We start from the raw sequence: 16,279 nt of genomic DNA, 5'->3' as shown, positions 1-16,279 counted from the left end.
GCAAGTCCAGCAGGTGCGCTGTCAGAGGAAGATGGAGATGACCATAAAACATATTAGCCCGACCCATTCAAACCAGATACAGCTTTTGGTCAGCTACAGCAAAAATAGTTTACTAAAGAAAATATCATAAGCAACTAATACAAATACATGTTTAATAAGCAAACAAAGTAGTAATTTACTGAGGAAGGATGATTAACTCTTCCTATACAGTTTGCCTTCCTATACAATTTGAATACAGTGGAACCTCGGTTAGCGAACGCCTCGGATAGCGAATATTTCGGAAAACGAACAAAAATTTCGTTAAAAGTTTGTCTCGGATAGCGAACAAAATTTCGGATAACGAAAAGCCACATGAACCACACGTGACCGACCAGCATGTCATCATTCGCGCTCAAGACACAGTTACGATCGGTCGTTCCTTTTCTGTGCGCATCCTTCTTATTTAGTGATTTTTGTGCTTTATTTTAATAAGATAATCCTCAATCATGGCTCCAAAGAAGATTAAGAGGAATAGTAGTGAGGTAATGACAAGGAAGCGGCCAACAAATGAATTGAAAAAGGAAATGATTTCAAAGTATGAAGGTGGCATGCGTCTGTCGGATATGTGATGTCGTATTACGGAAGAGTTTTACAAAAAGGCAGAAGGAGCAGACACTGGACAAGTTTTTTTCCTTTAACCTCAAAGCTACAGAAAAAGGAAGTTATCCCCGATTTTATAATGTCACGTGTGCTCATGGAGGGGGAAATCAAAGCAGTAATTCCACCCCTTCCTCCCCACACCTGCTTCCAACCACGCCGTGAAAACGGCGAGTTTTCTGATGTTTAAATGCTTTCGTTAATGTTTTTATGTTTATTTAACTCCATTTATATTATATTATAACTGTTCTCATTAAAACAAATACCTATATAGCCTGTAACTTTCAAATATGAGCGAGTTAATAGGGGCTGGGAACCAATTAAATCTATTTCCTTTATTTCTTATGGAAAAAATTGTTTCAGATAACGAACATTTCGGATAACGAACAACTTTCCAGAACAGATTAAGTTCGTTAACCGAGATTCCACTGTATCTTTATAACTTCACTCAATTGCATCGATAAGTCTGTATTGAAGGAGTAAAGTTTTGTCTTTAATCCGTGCAAAGGTAAGGACAAAGGAAGAAACCATCTGTCTTTCTAGCATCAAGATTATCAACAGCCTTACAATTACTTTTGATTAGGTCAACACATCCCTACATACATTGAACGCTTTCAGATGGGACATCTACGGATTTCCACCAAAGTTTATTGCCATCATCCAGCAGTTGTATGAGAACTCGACATGCCGGGTGATACACAAGGGTAAGCTGACTGACCCCTTCGCAGTGAGGACTGGAGTGAGGCAAGGTTGTATGCTCTCACCGACAATCTTCCTGATCGTCATAGACTGGATCATGAGAAGAACAACCTCTAACAGCAACACGGGCTTTCAGTGGACCTTCGCCAGGCAGCTGGAGGATCTTGACTTTGCGGATGACATCAGCCTGTTGTCCCACAAGCAACAACACGCACAGACAAAGCTCACTCGGCTCGCAGAAGAAGCAGCAATGACTGGCCTGACCATCAACATCAAGAAAACGGAGGTAATGCGGGTCAGCACAAAGCAAGAAGCTCCACTCCACCTACATGGAGAATGTATTACAGAGTCTGACCATTTCACCTACCTTGGCAGCATAGTCAGCAGCAAAGACGGAGGAACAGATGATGTCAGAAGCCGAATAAACAAAGCCAGGCTTGCATTCCACTCCCTAAGACCTATCTGGCACTCCAAGGCTTTGTCTCTACACACCAAGATCCGCCTCTATAATACCAATGTAAAGTCAGTCCTTCTGTATGGATCTGAGACATGGCGGGTGACAAATGCCATCACCAACAAGATACAGACATTCATCAATAAATGTCTGCGCTGCATCCTTAACATCCGATGGCCTGAGAAGATCTTCAATACAGCCCTGGCTGTGGGAGAGAACCAACCAAAACCCTGCCAGCCTAGACATCAAGAAGCGAAAGTGGGGCTGGATTGGCCACACTCTACGAAAGCCAGCCGACAATTTAACACGACAAGCTCTGGGCTGGAACCCACAGGGGAGGCGCAAAGTTGGGAGACCCAGACAGACGTGGAGGAGATCAGTCCACAGAGAGGCAGAGACAGCTGGCATGGCATGGTCCCAACTAGAAAGGGATGCCCAGGACCGGGTCCGATGGCGGCATGTGGTTGCGGCCCTATGCTCCACTGGGGGCGAATAGGAAAGAAGAAGAAGAAGAAGGGACATCAGTTCTTTGCGGATGATACACAGATTTTGAACAGTTTCCCCCCCGACCCAGCAGTGGCTAGGAATGCGCTTCAATGACTTGAATCTTGTTGTGTTGCGGTGAAGGCGTGGATGACCAGGAATCGTCTTAAACTCAACGACGACAAGACAGAAGAGTTACTGTGTGGCCCCAGGGCCAGAAGGGAGCAGATTGGCATTAGTGCCGTGCAGGTGGGTGATGCCTTCATAGCCTTTGCTGACTGTACGGGACCCAGGGCTGTTTATTGATGCAGAGCTCTCCATGTGCAACCATGTTAGTTCTGTTGTGGCAAAATCCTACTACTTTTTGAGGACTTTAGGTAGACTATGGCCCATGCTGACTCAAGCTGCTGCCAACTCACTTGCTGTGGCTACCATAACATCATGATTGGACTACTGTAATAGTGCATTGTGGGGTATACCTGCTACTCAGTTGGATAGACTCCAAAGAGTTCAAAACACAGCCGCCAGGATTGTCACCAGTGCAAAGTCGTCCACTGAGAACATCACCCCTATCCTACAGACTTCATTGGCTCCCAATGAACAAGCGCACTGACCACAAAGTACTTTCCATTGCTCAGTCCTGCATGTCTAAAACTGCTCCTGACTATTTGCAAGAGATAGTTCCTCCTTACCAGCCGTCACGTAGCCTGCGCTCAGGCTCCCAGTCACGCTTCTGTCTCCCTGCAGTGGAAGACACCAACAAGAAGCGCACTGGAGCCAGGGCCTTCAAAAACGCGGCACCTAAGCTGTGGAACCACCACCAAATGGTGCAACTTACCTTGTAGTGGTGTGGTGGCTTGTGTGCCTCGTCGACCCACAGAGCTATGTCGGCGGGAGCCTTGTGCTCCTGGCAGGTCCAACCAAGCCGAACAGGTCTGTCAGGGTAGAGGCCAGACTAAAATGTTGCACCCTGGCCCTCCAGGTTGGGGGTTTTGCTATGGGTTAACAACCCATTCAAGTAAAACATAAACTGTTACAGAAACTGCAACAATATCGCAACAGGGGCCTGGTCAGGAAGATTCCTCTCCAGAAGAGCTCATGACGCAGACTGGTGAAAGCCCTAGGGAAGCCAGCTTGCCGACTCATCTTCTGACAACCAAGACAAGAACCAGGATAGGGACCTGGAATATCAGAACCCTCTATGAAAGTGGCAAATCAGCTCAAGTGGCGAGGGAAATGAGAAGATACAATATCACGGTCCTCGGGTTATGTGAAACCAGATGGAATGGAAGTGGCCAGACAAGACTAACATCAGGGGAAACCATCATTTACTCTGGCCACAAAGACCGGGACCACGATCACACCCAGGGAGTAGCACTGCTGATGTCAACAGAGGCAACAAAGGCGCTGAGGGCCTGGGAACCAGTCTCACCACGGCTCATGTCGGAAGACTACCATCATCCAATGCCATGCACCAACAAATGCCGCAGATGAAGAGGAAAAAGAATTCTACAGTTCCCTGCAGTCTCTTCTTGACCGCACACCAAGAAGAGATCTGAAGATCATCATGGGAGACCTAAATGCCAAAGTGGGAGATGACAACACCAACAGGGAGCTCATCATGGGAAGACATGGCGTCGGCACCTGCAATGAAAACGGGGAGCTCTTCATAGACTTCTGCGTTTTCAACGACCATGTCATTGGTGGCACTGTATTCCCACACAAGATTATACACAAAACAACGTGGACTTCCCCGGATGGCCAGACGGAAAACCAGATCGACCATATAACAGTTGGTCGAAGGTGGAGAAGGAGTCTCCAAGATGTCAGAGTGAGAAGAGGAGCAGATGCTGCTTCAGACCACCAGCTTCTAATAGCAGTCTTCAAGATCAAGCTGAAGTCCTTCATTGATACAGCAGGCAGACCACATCACAAGTTCAATACCCAGTACTTCAAGAACAAGGAGACACAGGAAATTTATAACTGTGAAATTAAGAATAAGTATGAGGCCCTTTCAGGATTGGCGGAAGAATCTGTGGAAGAACACTGGTCAACACTCAAAAGAATTTGGAAGTCAACCTGTACAGATGTTCTAGGAAAGAGGGAAAGAAAACATAAGGAATGGATGACCCAAGAGACCTGGGCAAAGATTGAATTAAGAAAGGGACTGAAACAGAAGCTCAACCAGTGCCAAGACCAGCAAGAGAAAGAAGGCCTCAGAGCGAAATACTGGGAAGCCAACCGCCAAGTGAAGAGGTCAGCAAGGGAGGACAAGAGACGCTTCACCCATGAACTAACAGAGGAAGCAGAGACAGCAGCCACACAGGGAAACATGAAGAGATTATATGAAATAATACGAACTCTGTCAGGCAAGAGCGTAAACTCAAACAAGCCGGTGAAAGACAAAAACGGCAAGACCATAACAAATGATGCAGAACAAAGAGACCGCTGGATGGAGCACTTCGAAGAGATGCTGAATAGACCTCATCCACCATCTTTACCTGACATACCACCAGCAACTGCACAACTTCACGTCAACACCAGCCCTCCCACTAGGACAGAAATCATCAAAGCTATCAAAAGCATGAAAAATGGCAAAGTAGCAGGCCCGGACGGCATACCTCCGAAGCATTAAAGGCAGACCCAGAAACAACAGCAACAATTTTACAGGGATTGTATGAAGACTCATCCTGCCAAGTTATCCATAATGGCAAACTCACTAAACCTTTTGTAATGAAGACTGGTGTAAGACAGGGTTGCATACTATCACCGACAATCTTCCTGATGGTCATAGACTGGGTTATGCGTAAGACGACCCAAGACAACAACACCGGTATCCAGTGGACCTTCACTAAACAGCTAGAAGACCTGGACTTTGCAGATGACATTAGTCTCCTATCTCATCGGCAGCAGCATGCACAAACCAAACTGAGCAAGCTAGCAGAGGAAGCAGAAAAGACCGGCTTAAAGATCAACAAAAAGAAGACCGAAGTGATGAAATTCAACAACAAGCAGGAACTTCCAATTCAACTTCAAGGAGAGAACATCCTAGAAACAGACCGCTTCACATATCTGGGGAGCATCGTCAGCAAGGATGGTGGAGCAGACGACGACATCTGAAGCCGCATAAACAAGGCCAGGCATGCTTTCAACAGTCTGCGCCCCATCTGGAACTCCCGAGCATTATCCCTTCGCAGCAAGACCCGCATATTTAACACCAATGTGAAGGCAGTCCTACTGTATGGCTCTGAAACTTGGAGAGTGACAAACACCATCAACAACAAGCTCCAGACCTTTACCAACCGATGCCTTCTCCATATTTTTAGAATAAGATGGCCTGAGAGGATCTCCAACAGCAGCCTGTGGGAAAGAACTAACCAGAATGCCACTAGTCAAGACATCAAAAAGCGCAAGTGGGGCTGGATAGGACACACCCTGCGCAAACCAGCTGACACCATTGCCAGGCAGGCACTTGACTGGAACCCGCAGGGGAAGAGGAAAGTTGGGAGGCCACAACAGACTTGGAGAAGATCAGTAGAGAGCGAGGCAAAGGCTGCCGGAACCACATGGGCCCAACTGAGGAGGGCTGCCCAAAACCGGGTCCGCTGGCGAGGTGTTGTTGCGGCCCTATGCTCCTCGAGGAGTAGCAAGGAATGATGATGATGAAGCTGTGGAATGCTCTGCCATCGTCACTCTCTACCATCACCTCATCAACCACGTTTCGAAAAAGACTGAAGACCCATCTGTTTATTTAAGACAGACTTAAACAACCAAGCAACACTTCTGTCTTTATTTTTACTTTTCTTGTGTTTTATATATTTGTTCACTTTATCTTTTTCTTATTTTTTTTATTTTTTTGTTTTTTGCTGCACAATGAGCATTCTTCTGAATGGATACCTGCGCATTACAAATAGACATCATCATTATCATGTGCATGCAACTTATTTTTACAAATAATGTTCGGGAATTTCTTCCTCAGCTTTTATAATTGATCCAATAAGGAAAGAGGCTAAATAAATATGCTCTATTATTATTCTCATCTAGTGGCTTTAGGGGATGATAGCATTTGGTTTTTTTTAAGAAGTTGTAGAGGTCTACAAAGAATTCAGTCCTTGGTTTTTTGCCTTCTTCATGTTATGCCCATTACCAAATTCATTTGTCTTGGTGGTGCCTTAATATTTTGAAGACCTTTTCTGCTGTCACCTCACATCACTAATTGATTTGTTCTTAATATTACCTGAGTGCAAGTAAACATATGTAGACATCAAAATATGAAAAGTTGTAACCATGGTACTTTGACCAATGGCCTACCAGACAAACTTGAATAGGCTCAAAATAATCCTGCTTGTGTTCTCTTCCACAGGCAAAAAGCAGATAATATTACACCCCTATGTGAGCTTTACTTACTACCTGTTCATGCTTGCATGGATTATACAAGATCGCCATACTGTGCTGCCATTGTCTTCATGGCGTTGCCCCAGCATACCTGTCTCAGCTACTGACAGCTTACTATGCCAGTCTCTTTGATATACTTGTTTTGGCCTCCTCTTTATGATTTGCATCAGACAAAGAAATTTGTCAGACATTCCTTCTCTTTCTCAGGTCCCACTGTTTGGAATTCTCTGCCCCTTTCCCTTTGATGAGCCTAACATTTGAAGCCTTCAAATCTGGCCTCGAAACCCATGTTTAAGAAATATCTTGCATAACGCTGCTCACTCCTCAATTCTTTATCTCCATCCATGCACTTAGCTCCTGTTTGTCATGTTGTCATCTATTTGCAGATACTTGTATTTTTTTATGGTTGGCTACCATTTTATGACCTTTTGTGTTCAGCCCATAAAGCTCACATCCACATGAAGAGTATGCTTAATAAAATGCATCTACTACATCAGTACATGTATTAACTTGAAGCTCACAAGCACCATCAGTATGCTGTTTTAGGAATACTGGTCAAGATAGAGGAATATACTTGTGATTTGTCTGTAAATCATACAATTGGAGAAAACAAGGGAAAAAAATGTCTGTAAGTTAAACAATAGTTGGTGAAAAACCAGGAAAAATTTTGCAAATGGTCCTATATTTTAAAGAGCGCTTTCTAAATTGCGGTAAATCATTTTTATCTCTTTTTATTTACTTAGACATAGATTTTGTCAACGGTACTAATCAGGTAGGGTGTGTTCATCTTCAAGACTATTTGAAAATGTGGCAGGTTATTATAACTGAGAAGTCTCTTTGGATGGAATCTTATAATAAAAATCCTTGGCTGTACTTGTCAGACGTTTGACACTTTGAACTAAGCAGATCCTTTCTCACTACTGATATGTATACAGTGGAACCTCAGTTAGCGAATGCCTCGGATAGTGAATATTTCGGATAACGAACAAAAATTTTGCTAAAACTTTGTCTCGGATAGCAAACAAAATTTCGGATAACGAACAGCCACGTGAACCACACGTGACCAACCAGCATGTCATCATTCGTGCTCGCAATACAGTTACATTCCTTATCTGTAGGCATCCTTCTTATTTAGTGATTTTTGTGCTTTATTTTAATAATATAATCCTCAATCATGGCTCCAAAAAAGATTAAGAGCAATAGTAGTGAGGTAATGACAATGCGATAGTGCGATAGGCAATAGGAGCCTAAACATGTTCAATGATAATGTGATATCGTATTATCCAAAAGTTTTACAAAAAAGGCAGAAGCAACAGACACTGGACAAGTTTTTTCCTTCAACCTCAAAGCAACAGAAAAGGGAAGTCATCCCCGATTTTATAATGTCAGGTGCTCATGGAGGGGGAATCCAAGCAGTAATTCCACCCTTTCCTCCCCACACCTCCATCAACCCATGCCGTCAAAACGGCAAGTTTTCTTATGTTTAAATGCTTTTTTTTAAAAATGTTTTTATGTTTATTTAACTCCATTTATATTGTATTATACCTGTTCTCATTTACAAAAATACCTATATAGCTTGTAACTTTCAAATATTAGCAAGTCAACTGAGGCTGGAAACCAATGAAATCTATTTCCTTTATTTCTTATGGGAAAATTGTTTCGGATAATGAACAACTTTCCAGAACGGATTGTGTTCGTTAACCGAGGTTCCACTGTACATACAACTCTTTAAGATGCAGCTCATGTCTTCCTAAACCACTGACAATGTTATCAAGACATATGTATGAAATGGCTAGTCTTCCTCAAAAGTGACAGTGTACATAAAAATAAAACCTCTTTAGAAGTAGCTTCTGCAACTTGGTGATAACTACTTACTGAAGATGTTCTTCCAATTGACAGTTTGCCCCTGGAACACAAGACAAACCACAGCAACAGAAATTACTATATGAAATATCACTGTTCAATTGTCTCTTTTGACCACAAAGTCCGATGTATTACAAGTTATTTACATCTTGTTTATTTACTGGCATATTTCTGTATGGAAATAATGTAGCAAGTGCAAAGAAGAATTATTAATGACTTGTCTTTATGATATGATTTTTCTGAGGGATTGGCAAGAAGGGGGTGGAAGCTGAAAAAGAGTTTTACACCAAGCCAGCAACTAAGACCATATCACGGCAAGGCAGCCAGCCCTGTAAAAAGATGAAGCGGTTGGCGAGGAAAGCATTTTAAAGATTATTGGAAATTAGTTCCAGAGTGGTGTCTCTTGATTCACCTGATTGAGTGTTTTTGGTCATGTATTTGTGTTGTATTTACTTAGTATGGTCATGTTTGTGTTGTGTTTAGGCTTGTCATTTTGTAGCCATTTCTAGGCAGTGTCATCTAAAGATATTGGACTATGATGCTTGCAGGTATGACAGTGCTCTTCTGAGGAAAATAAAGAAGAAGAAGTGCACATTAGGTTTGCAGATGTGTCCAGAGAACTCACAAAATGTTAATCTCGGTCAGCATCATCACAATAAGATGGTGATGAGTATTATTATTATTGTTGTTGTTGTCAGACAATCACTTTGTTGAAAAGGGGGCCAGCCAATGGGTCGTTTTCACTCACGTGATACACACGTTAGCAACGAGGCGCTGTCCGCCATCTTCCTTCCCTAACGCTTCGCGTTTCTTCAGCGGCTCTATATCGGCTTGTGTCACGACACCGCTAGCGTCTCTCGAGCACACCAGCGGAGTCGGACAATTGCGTGCTCTTTCACTCAAATAAACAAAACGATTTTGCCTATACGAGTCTGCCTATGTTTATTAATAAAAAAAATAAATAAATAAAAAACCCTATGAAAACACAGTCACTATAACAATGGCTCTTCCTTTCGTCAAACACATTTACCAAGTCCACCGAACTCCTTGCACACTATTAAAACTCACTGTCTTGGCAATGTCTCCTCTAACACAATCACACAAAATCCTGTATCTATTACGTCTCACTATTCAAACTCACTGTCTTGGCAATGGTTCTTCTAACACAATCACATATCTCCACTGAATCTTCTACACATTATGAAGCACACTGTCTTGGCAATGGCTCTTCTAGCACAAACACAAAAATCCACGGAATCTACTATTAAAACTCACTGTCTTGGCAATGGTTCTTCTAACACAATCAGGGCTTCTGCTTACGCAAAAAATTGCGTACAGTACGCATTAAAAGTTCGGAGGACCCCTTCAATTTTCGTCAATGGGGTCCCCTTCAAATGTGGGCGAAGAACAGGGACCCCTTAAAAATCTGAAGAAGGGGTCCCTGGGATCCCAAATAATTTAGCCTTAGCAGAAGCCCTGACAATCACATATCTCCACTGAATCTTCTACACATTATGAAGCACACTGTCTTGGCAATGGCTCTTCTAGCACAAACACAAAAATCCACGGAATCTACTATTAAAACTCACTGTCTTGGCAATCACACTTCGACTAACACAACCTCCAAACTAAAATGTACTCGATCTCTTACACACTAGTGAGACACACTGTCTAGCAAATGGCTCTCTACTCTTAAACAAGCGTCCACCTCTCTCCGAATCCTTTTCTCTTCTCCCTATTAAAACACACTGTCCCGGCAGTGGCTTCTCCCTTCAATAAGAAACACAATCCTCCTCCCCTTCATTAAGTGTCCAGTTTCACCTCCTCTCACTCATTGCTTGCTACCCCAATCTCCAGTCACACCTTTTCTTTCTTTCTTCTTTAACATCAAACAAGAACTTTTGCACATTCAAATGCATATTTATTAATTCTTTTCAGAAAATTTTTGTGTCTGCTGACAGAACATAACATAAAAAAATCATTACAGGGTAAGAAGGAACATATCAAAATCCCAATCTAAATAACATCACTGATATGGATTACTAAGAAGAACTATTGGTTAGGTAATCTAAAATCCACAAAGAAGCTCTGGCATCAATATTGCTCTGAATTAGCTTCTGAGGAAGCAAACGGCATTTGCATTCAAATGACAATAACATTTGATTCAATTATACATGTTTGAGTAGCCTGTTAATAAGCAAAAAATATTAACAATATTCTGTCAACAGCAAATATTTTGATCAACAACATACAAAGCATGACATCTCCAGCAAAGAACAAATTCTATATTGTTCACAGTTTCACATCAATTTACCAAGTAACTTATCTGATCAGTTGGATATCGTCATGCTATTATAAATAAAGTGCGAAACAAAAAGAACTACAGTAAGGTAATTGTGCATTTTATATCTGAGAATAACTTCTTTGGTAATGTAAACATATACAGATTGCAAGCATGCATTCTGAAAATAAATGCTGATTTCAAACTAAAAAATTGCACTATAGCTACTCAATAGGCACTATGGATTTATGTAAATTTACAATGCAGCAACAAAGCCGAACTATTTTGTCTATGACTGGATTATCATCACCAGGCTTTGTTGCCATCAGGTCAATAGGCACTTTAGACTGCAAAATTCCAAACTTTCTGCGAACAATGCCTATAACTCTCTCAATATGAATTCGTACAGAGGCTATTTTTCTCGAATTTTCAACTTGTAGTGGGTGAAGTTGCTTTTTCCCATGGGTAAAATCTGGAATTATTAATTTAGCTTGATAAAAAAGAACTTCATCTTCAATGTTGAAACCTCTGTCGGCCATAATTACATCTCCTGGTAACAAGTTGGACAACAAAGAAGTATTTTCAATGATGTGTTTGTCTGAAGCCCTGCCACCAAATGCATCTGAAATGTAGCTGATTGAACCTTGTGGTGCGATCCCAATCAGATATTTGGCAGAATGATATTTTTTATAGTTGGAATAAACTTGGATCTGATTGGTTTGGCCCGAGGGTTTCTGTGCTTCAAGTTCAAAACAGTCAACAATAACAGCAACTTTATCTTTAAAGTTTTCTCTAAAGCACATAGGCATAGACAGTTTCAGAACTTCTCTTGAAGGCCAGTGCAACAAAAAAGACAACAGTGCTACAAGTACATCAAGAGTTCTATGAAAACTCCTTTGCACAGTTGACACGGATACTTTCAGCTGATACCCTATATCCTGGAATTGGTAGTTCAGTCTGATCTTAATTAAACACAGCAAAAACTCTTGCTCTTTGGACAGTGACTGTGTTTGATTAGACATGTATGGCTCTACCGTTCTGAAAATAAGGTCCATTACTGCCAATGAAGGAAGTCCCGTGTAGAATGGAACTTTAGCTTCATCTTCAACATACACCTGTCTTTCATAAATAGAACAATGTTGTCTGTTTTTAACTGAATCAAGAAGTCTGGTCTCAGAGTCCTGCATGATTGCATCTATATTTAGTCCAGTCAAATCTGTTTGAGTGTTCTGATCATTTGAACATGAATCTTCTATGCCACCATGTAAACTTTCTTCGCAAGCACTTGAGCAACCAAAAACACTTTCACATATTTTTTCTTCCTGGCTTGTCTCACTGCTGATTGATTTTCGCTTCTTGCTTGCAGTATGTAGAGTAGGGACGGATGCATTACTTCTTTTGCGAGACACAAGCCTCAAATACCTGTTTTTCGAAGTCTCAGCTTCTGAGCAAGTACTTGATCGCTCATGTCCCAAGTGTAGAGTGGGAAGCCACGAAGGGCTGTTCCGGAAATTCACATATGCTGGCTTTCCTAGACACAAGAATAAAACAACCCATGAATTACATCTTTGTGATATTAACTACAAAAAAATAATAATAATCAGCACTGAAACAAAATAAACCAAATACACGTCTAAAAAGAAAAATAATGAAGTAGAAATAACATTTTTTATCCTCTCTCTCTCTATAGCTATAGTTTATTAGTCGTGGTCATGCATAATTCAAGTCTTGTTTTGATGTTCACTCAAATCACGTGAACTGTCACCAACCTACAATGAAGAGAATATTTATCACAATGTGTACAACATGCAGAACAATGTTAAATACTTTAGCAATTTGGAAAAAGTCTGGTTTCTTACCGCCAACAAAGTGTTTCGAACAGATAACTATTTTGTTCCACTTCTCTTCTGTTGTAATATCCTCTCGGTAAAGCAGACGACGTCGTTCTTCTGTAAGTTTTCTTGTTTCGTCGCCTTGGTTCAAAATAATTTTGGGTATCTTATGAAAAGATACATCTAGAGGAACATTACATTTCGTTTACTGCAGGGCTTGTTTCCGCATCCTTTTATACCGCAGACGACCATGATAACCGATCAGTTGCCAGCAAGCTTCCGTAACCACTGCTTAGTAGGGAAAGAAAAATGGCCGCTGAAGCAGCTCGCAAAAACTGATGACGTCACGTGAAAACCACCCATTCCCCCCAAGACTACATCTTCTCCTCCACCCTGTAAAATCATCCCAGCAAAGACCACATTGTTCCAAGAGCGCATCATCCCATGTCAAAAGAACTGGTCTGGGTGAAGTGACATGCAGGGTTGGCTATGAATTTAGTCTAAACTTTAAAAGGCAGTCTTCACTTATTCCCTGGATAAGGTTTTTATTAACTGTATGCACTGTTCAGGTATTGATCTCATGGCACACTGACACATGGTTGGTTGGCTGTTTTATGCAGTGCCAGCAACTAAGGCTACATCATAGCAACATAAAGTGTCACAAACCTGCTGCGCTATATATATATTTTAGCTAGGAAGGGGATAGGGAAAAGTAATTGAAAGGGGGAGGTTGAAAGACACCAATTACTGCGGCTGTCAGTGTCAACAGCCTGCTGCGCCATACAGGGATGGCCGGCTGGTCTGTTTTAGTCAAGTGGTGTTGATAGGTTGTTTTTGTTCAAAGAACAAAGGAAAGAGTGTTGTAGTGTTTTGAATGTTTGTGGTGTGACTGAGTTTTTCCTTGAGGGGAGCGGGATCCCACATTTTTGTTTTGTAACAAGTCTTGAACAGACTTGGTGTTGTAGACCTAGGTACAAATCCTGACCAGATTTGTATTGTACAAGTCCTGAACAGACTTGGAAGTTGCCAGATTTGTATCTTTGTGTAACATTGAACCTGTTGAGGTGAGTGTGTATTTCTGTTGATTTTCGGTGAGTCTGTGTTTTAATGTTTGAAGAATGGGGAAAGTTCTGTATTGGATGAGTGTGATATATTTGTGTATATTTTATGAATATGGTTAAAAATAGTTAAGTGTTGAACTTGCCATTTGTCTAAAGAATGGTTTTGCTTTTTTTTCTCTCCAGGTTTTTTGTGTTTTTCTCTTTTGTTTGTTGCTCCTATTCTTCGTATCCACCTGGAGCTTCACGACCATCATTGAATTAACATTTTCTAAGCCAGTGGATACCTTGTCTTATTTTCAAGTGGAAACTTTGTGCTGAAGTATAGATTTTGTGTTGTTTTAAAGTGGAGATTTTGTGAGGAACTGCATTGTCGGCAAGAACACTGAATATTTTGAGACATTAGAAGAAACTTGTGTTAGGACTGTGAGTAGGGAAATTTGGATTTATTTTGTATTTTCTATTTCAAATTATATTATTTTTTAAAATTTTAATTGTTGTCGTTGTTTTGATTTATTTATCTTCCTCGTCTGAAAGGCACTGTAGAGTGCAGGTGACATAAAGTAATCTTATTTTGAAAAGTTTAGGAGCAAATCCCCCAAGTGATATAACTACAAAATCTTAATCAATAAAAGCCAACATAAGAAGCAAGAATAATGTAAAAAAAAAAGTGAATAAAGTGTAAGAAAAAGGGTTGTGTCCCAAAAGGTCAACAACAAACCAAAAACCCAAAACTATCAGCACATAAAAAGCTTAAATCTTATAGTAGAGCCCTATCCTTCTTTAAAATGTCAAAATAGCTGCCAATGGGACGGACTTAACAAGGAAAACAAAGAGTTTGGTGTAAAAAACTACTGATGGATACTCTGGAGCTCAGGATAAGTAATTAAAACGTGTACTACACTAAAATTTCCTCAACACCATGGACAAATTGGTGGTCATTTGCCTTGTCATCTACATATTATGAGGCTGCCAAGCCTGGACAGACAGATTTCAAGGTTGAATCTATTTTAATGTCGAAAAGAGTTGGAGAAAGAATGCTGCCCTCAAGGATGCCCATTTCCTGTTCCTGAGAGTCAGACAGGATAAGCCTGAAAGAGGCAATGCAAATGAAAATAAAACCCTGGAAGCCAAGGGCGTGAAGGTCCAAAGGAATACCTTGCTTCCAAGTAGTGTCGTACGCCTTCTCTAAATAAAAAAACACCTAAAACATGTTCTTTGCCGACAAAAGCATCCCTGACAAAAGGTTCAAAACAGACCAAATGGTCCAGAGTGCTGCAGCATTTTCTGAAGCCACACTGTAGGTTGGAGAGGAGACCTTGGCACTCAAGATGCCAAGTGTGCCAGGCATTCACCATGCGTTCTAGAGTTTTGCACAAAGAACTAATAAGATAGGACAGTAAGAGTTGGGATCAGAAGGATCCTTGCCAGGTTTTGGGATGGGCACAATTGCCTCAAGCCAGCCTGAAACCTTCCTTGTATGTTCCTCACAGTCACCGACACCACTTGGGAAGTGGTACACGAGGACAATGAGAACATGAATATATGCCATGCAAGTCTCCTTGCCTGTTTAACAATATAATAAGCCTGAGCTCTACTGCGTTTAAAACTTACCTCTGTACACCAGGGGATACATGGTCAGCTATTTCAATGCCTCCACGCAGAAATTGCCTTCAAAGCGATGGGCACCATGATTGCCTCTCTCCACGAGGGAAGGAAAAAGCCGGACACCCAAATAAAGATATCTAGAAGGACAGAGACCTGTGGAAGATGAGTAAGCAGTTGATAAGAGATGTGCAGAGTCCTTGCACTTCTGAAGGGCTTGTTTCGGTTCAGAGAAAGATCGTATTTTTTGGAGTTATCGGAAGAAAAGTCACAGCCAGAAGATTCCTTAAAAGATTTCAAGCGCTGGAAATCTGGAGAGTAGTGAGAAGAGGAGTTGTTAGCAATGGTGGATGCGAAGGAATTAGCAACATCTCCTGCCTCTGTGAGAATAGAGTCTCCAACCCTCAGATGGTCTAACGAGCCAGCTGGAAATCTTCCCTTTATCTTCCTCATGACTGGCCATACCTCTTGGGAAGTGGTAAGGGAGGACAATGAGGACACAAACCTCTGCCATCCAAGTTTCCTTGCCTGTTTAAAAATATAATGAGCCTGAGCCCTACTGCGTTTAAAACTTATCACATTTTCAGAAGTAGGTTGGTGGAAGGCAAGGCGCTGGGCCTTCTTCCAAGCGCACTGGGCCACCCTACACTCCTCCGTACACCAGGGGATACGTGATCAGCTATTTTGATGCCTCCACACAGAAATTGTCTCCAAAGAGACTTTATTTAAAATTGAGGCAAAAAGCTTAACAGGATGCAATGTGGGATCATTGCAAAGGTTCTTTACCTCAAAATTAAAACTAGAACTACAAAAAGTCCTTTACCTCAAAATTAACATGTCGATGGCTATTACAATGACTTTGTGCAGGAATCCTCTCCTAAGCAATTTCATCCAAATTTGAGGTAAAAAGCTTAGCAGGATTTGATGATGGGTAGGTGGCGGATATAGAAAGGAAAAGAGTTCTGTTTGGCAG

The 16,279-nt window shown here is 41.5% G+C and overlaps 1 protein-coding gene across 2 annotated transcripts in view; it reads right to left on the bottom strand.

Moving 5' to 3' along the window:
* LOC112571304 overlaps positions 1-16,279 on the bottom strand; it is a 53,451-nt gene that overhangs the window by 35,697 nt on the left and 1,475 nt on the right. For both annotated transcript variants that reach the window (XM_025250203.1, XM_025250204.1), the window contains exon 2: positions 8,543-8,573. In XM_025250203.1, coding sequence (XP_025105988.1) covers positions 8,543-8,573 — 31 coding nt within the window. The remainder of the gene's footprint in view (positions 1-8,542; positions 8,574-16,279) is intronic.

Source organism: Pomacea canaliculata, linkage group LG8 (genome assembly GCF_003073045.1).
Source record: "Pomacea canaliculata isolate SZHN2017 linkage group LG8, ASM307304v1, whole genome shotgun sequence".
In the NCBI taxonomy this organism is placed as follows: Eukaryota; Metazoa; Mollusca; class Gastropoda; order Architaenioglossa; family Ampullariidae; genus Pomacea; species Pomacea canaliculata.
The sequence above is the reverse complement of the archived record's forward strand: the minus strand, read 5'-3'. Positions and strand labels throughout refer to the sequence as shown.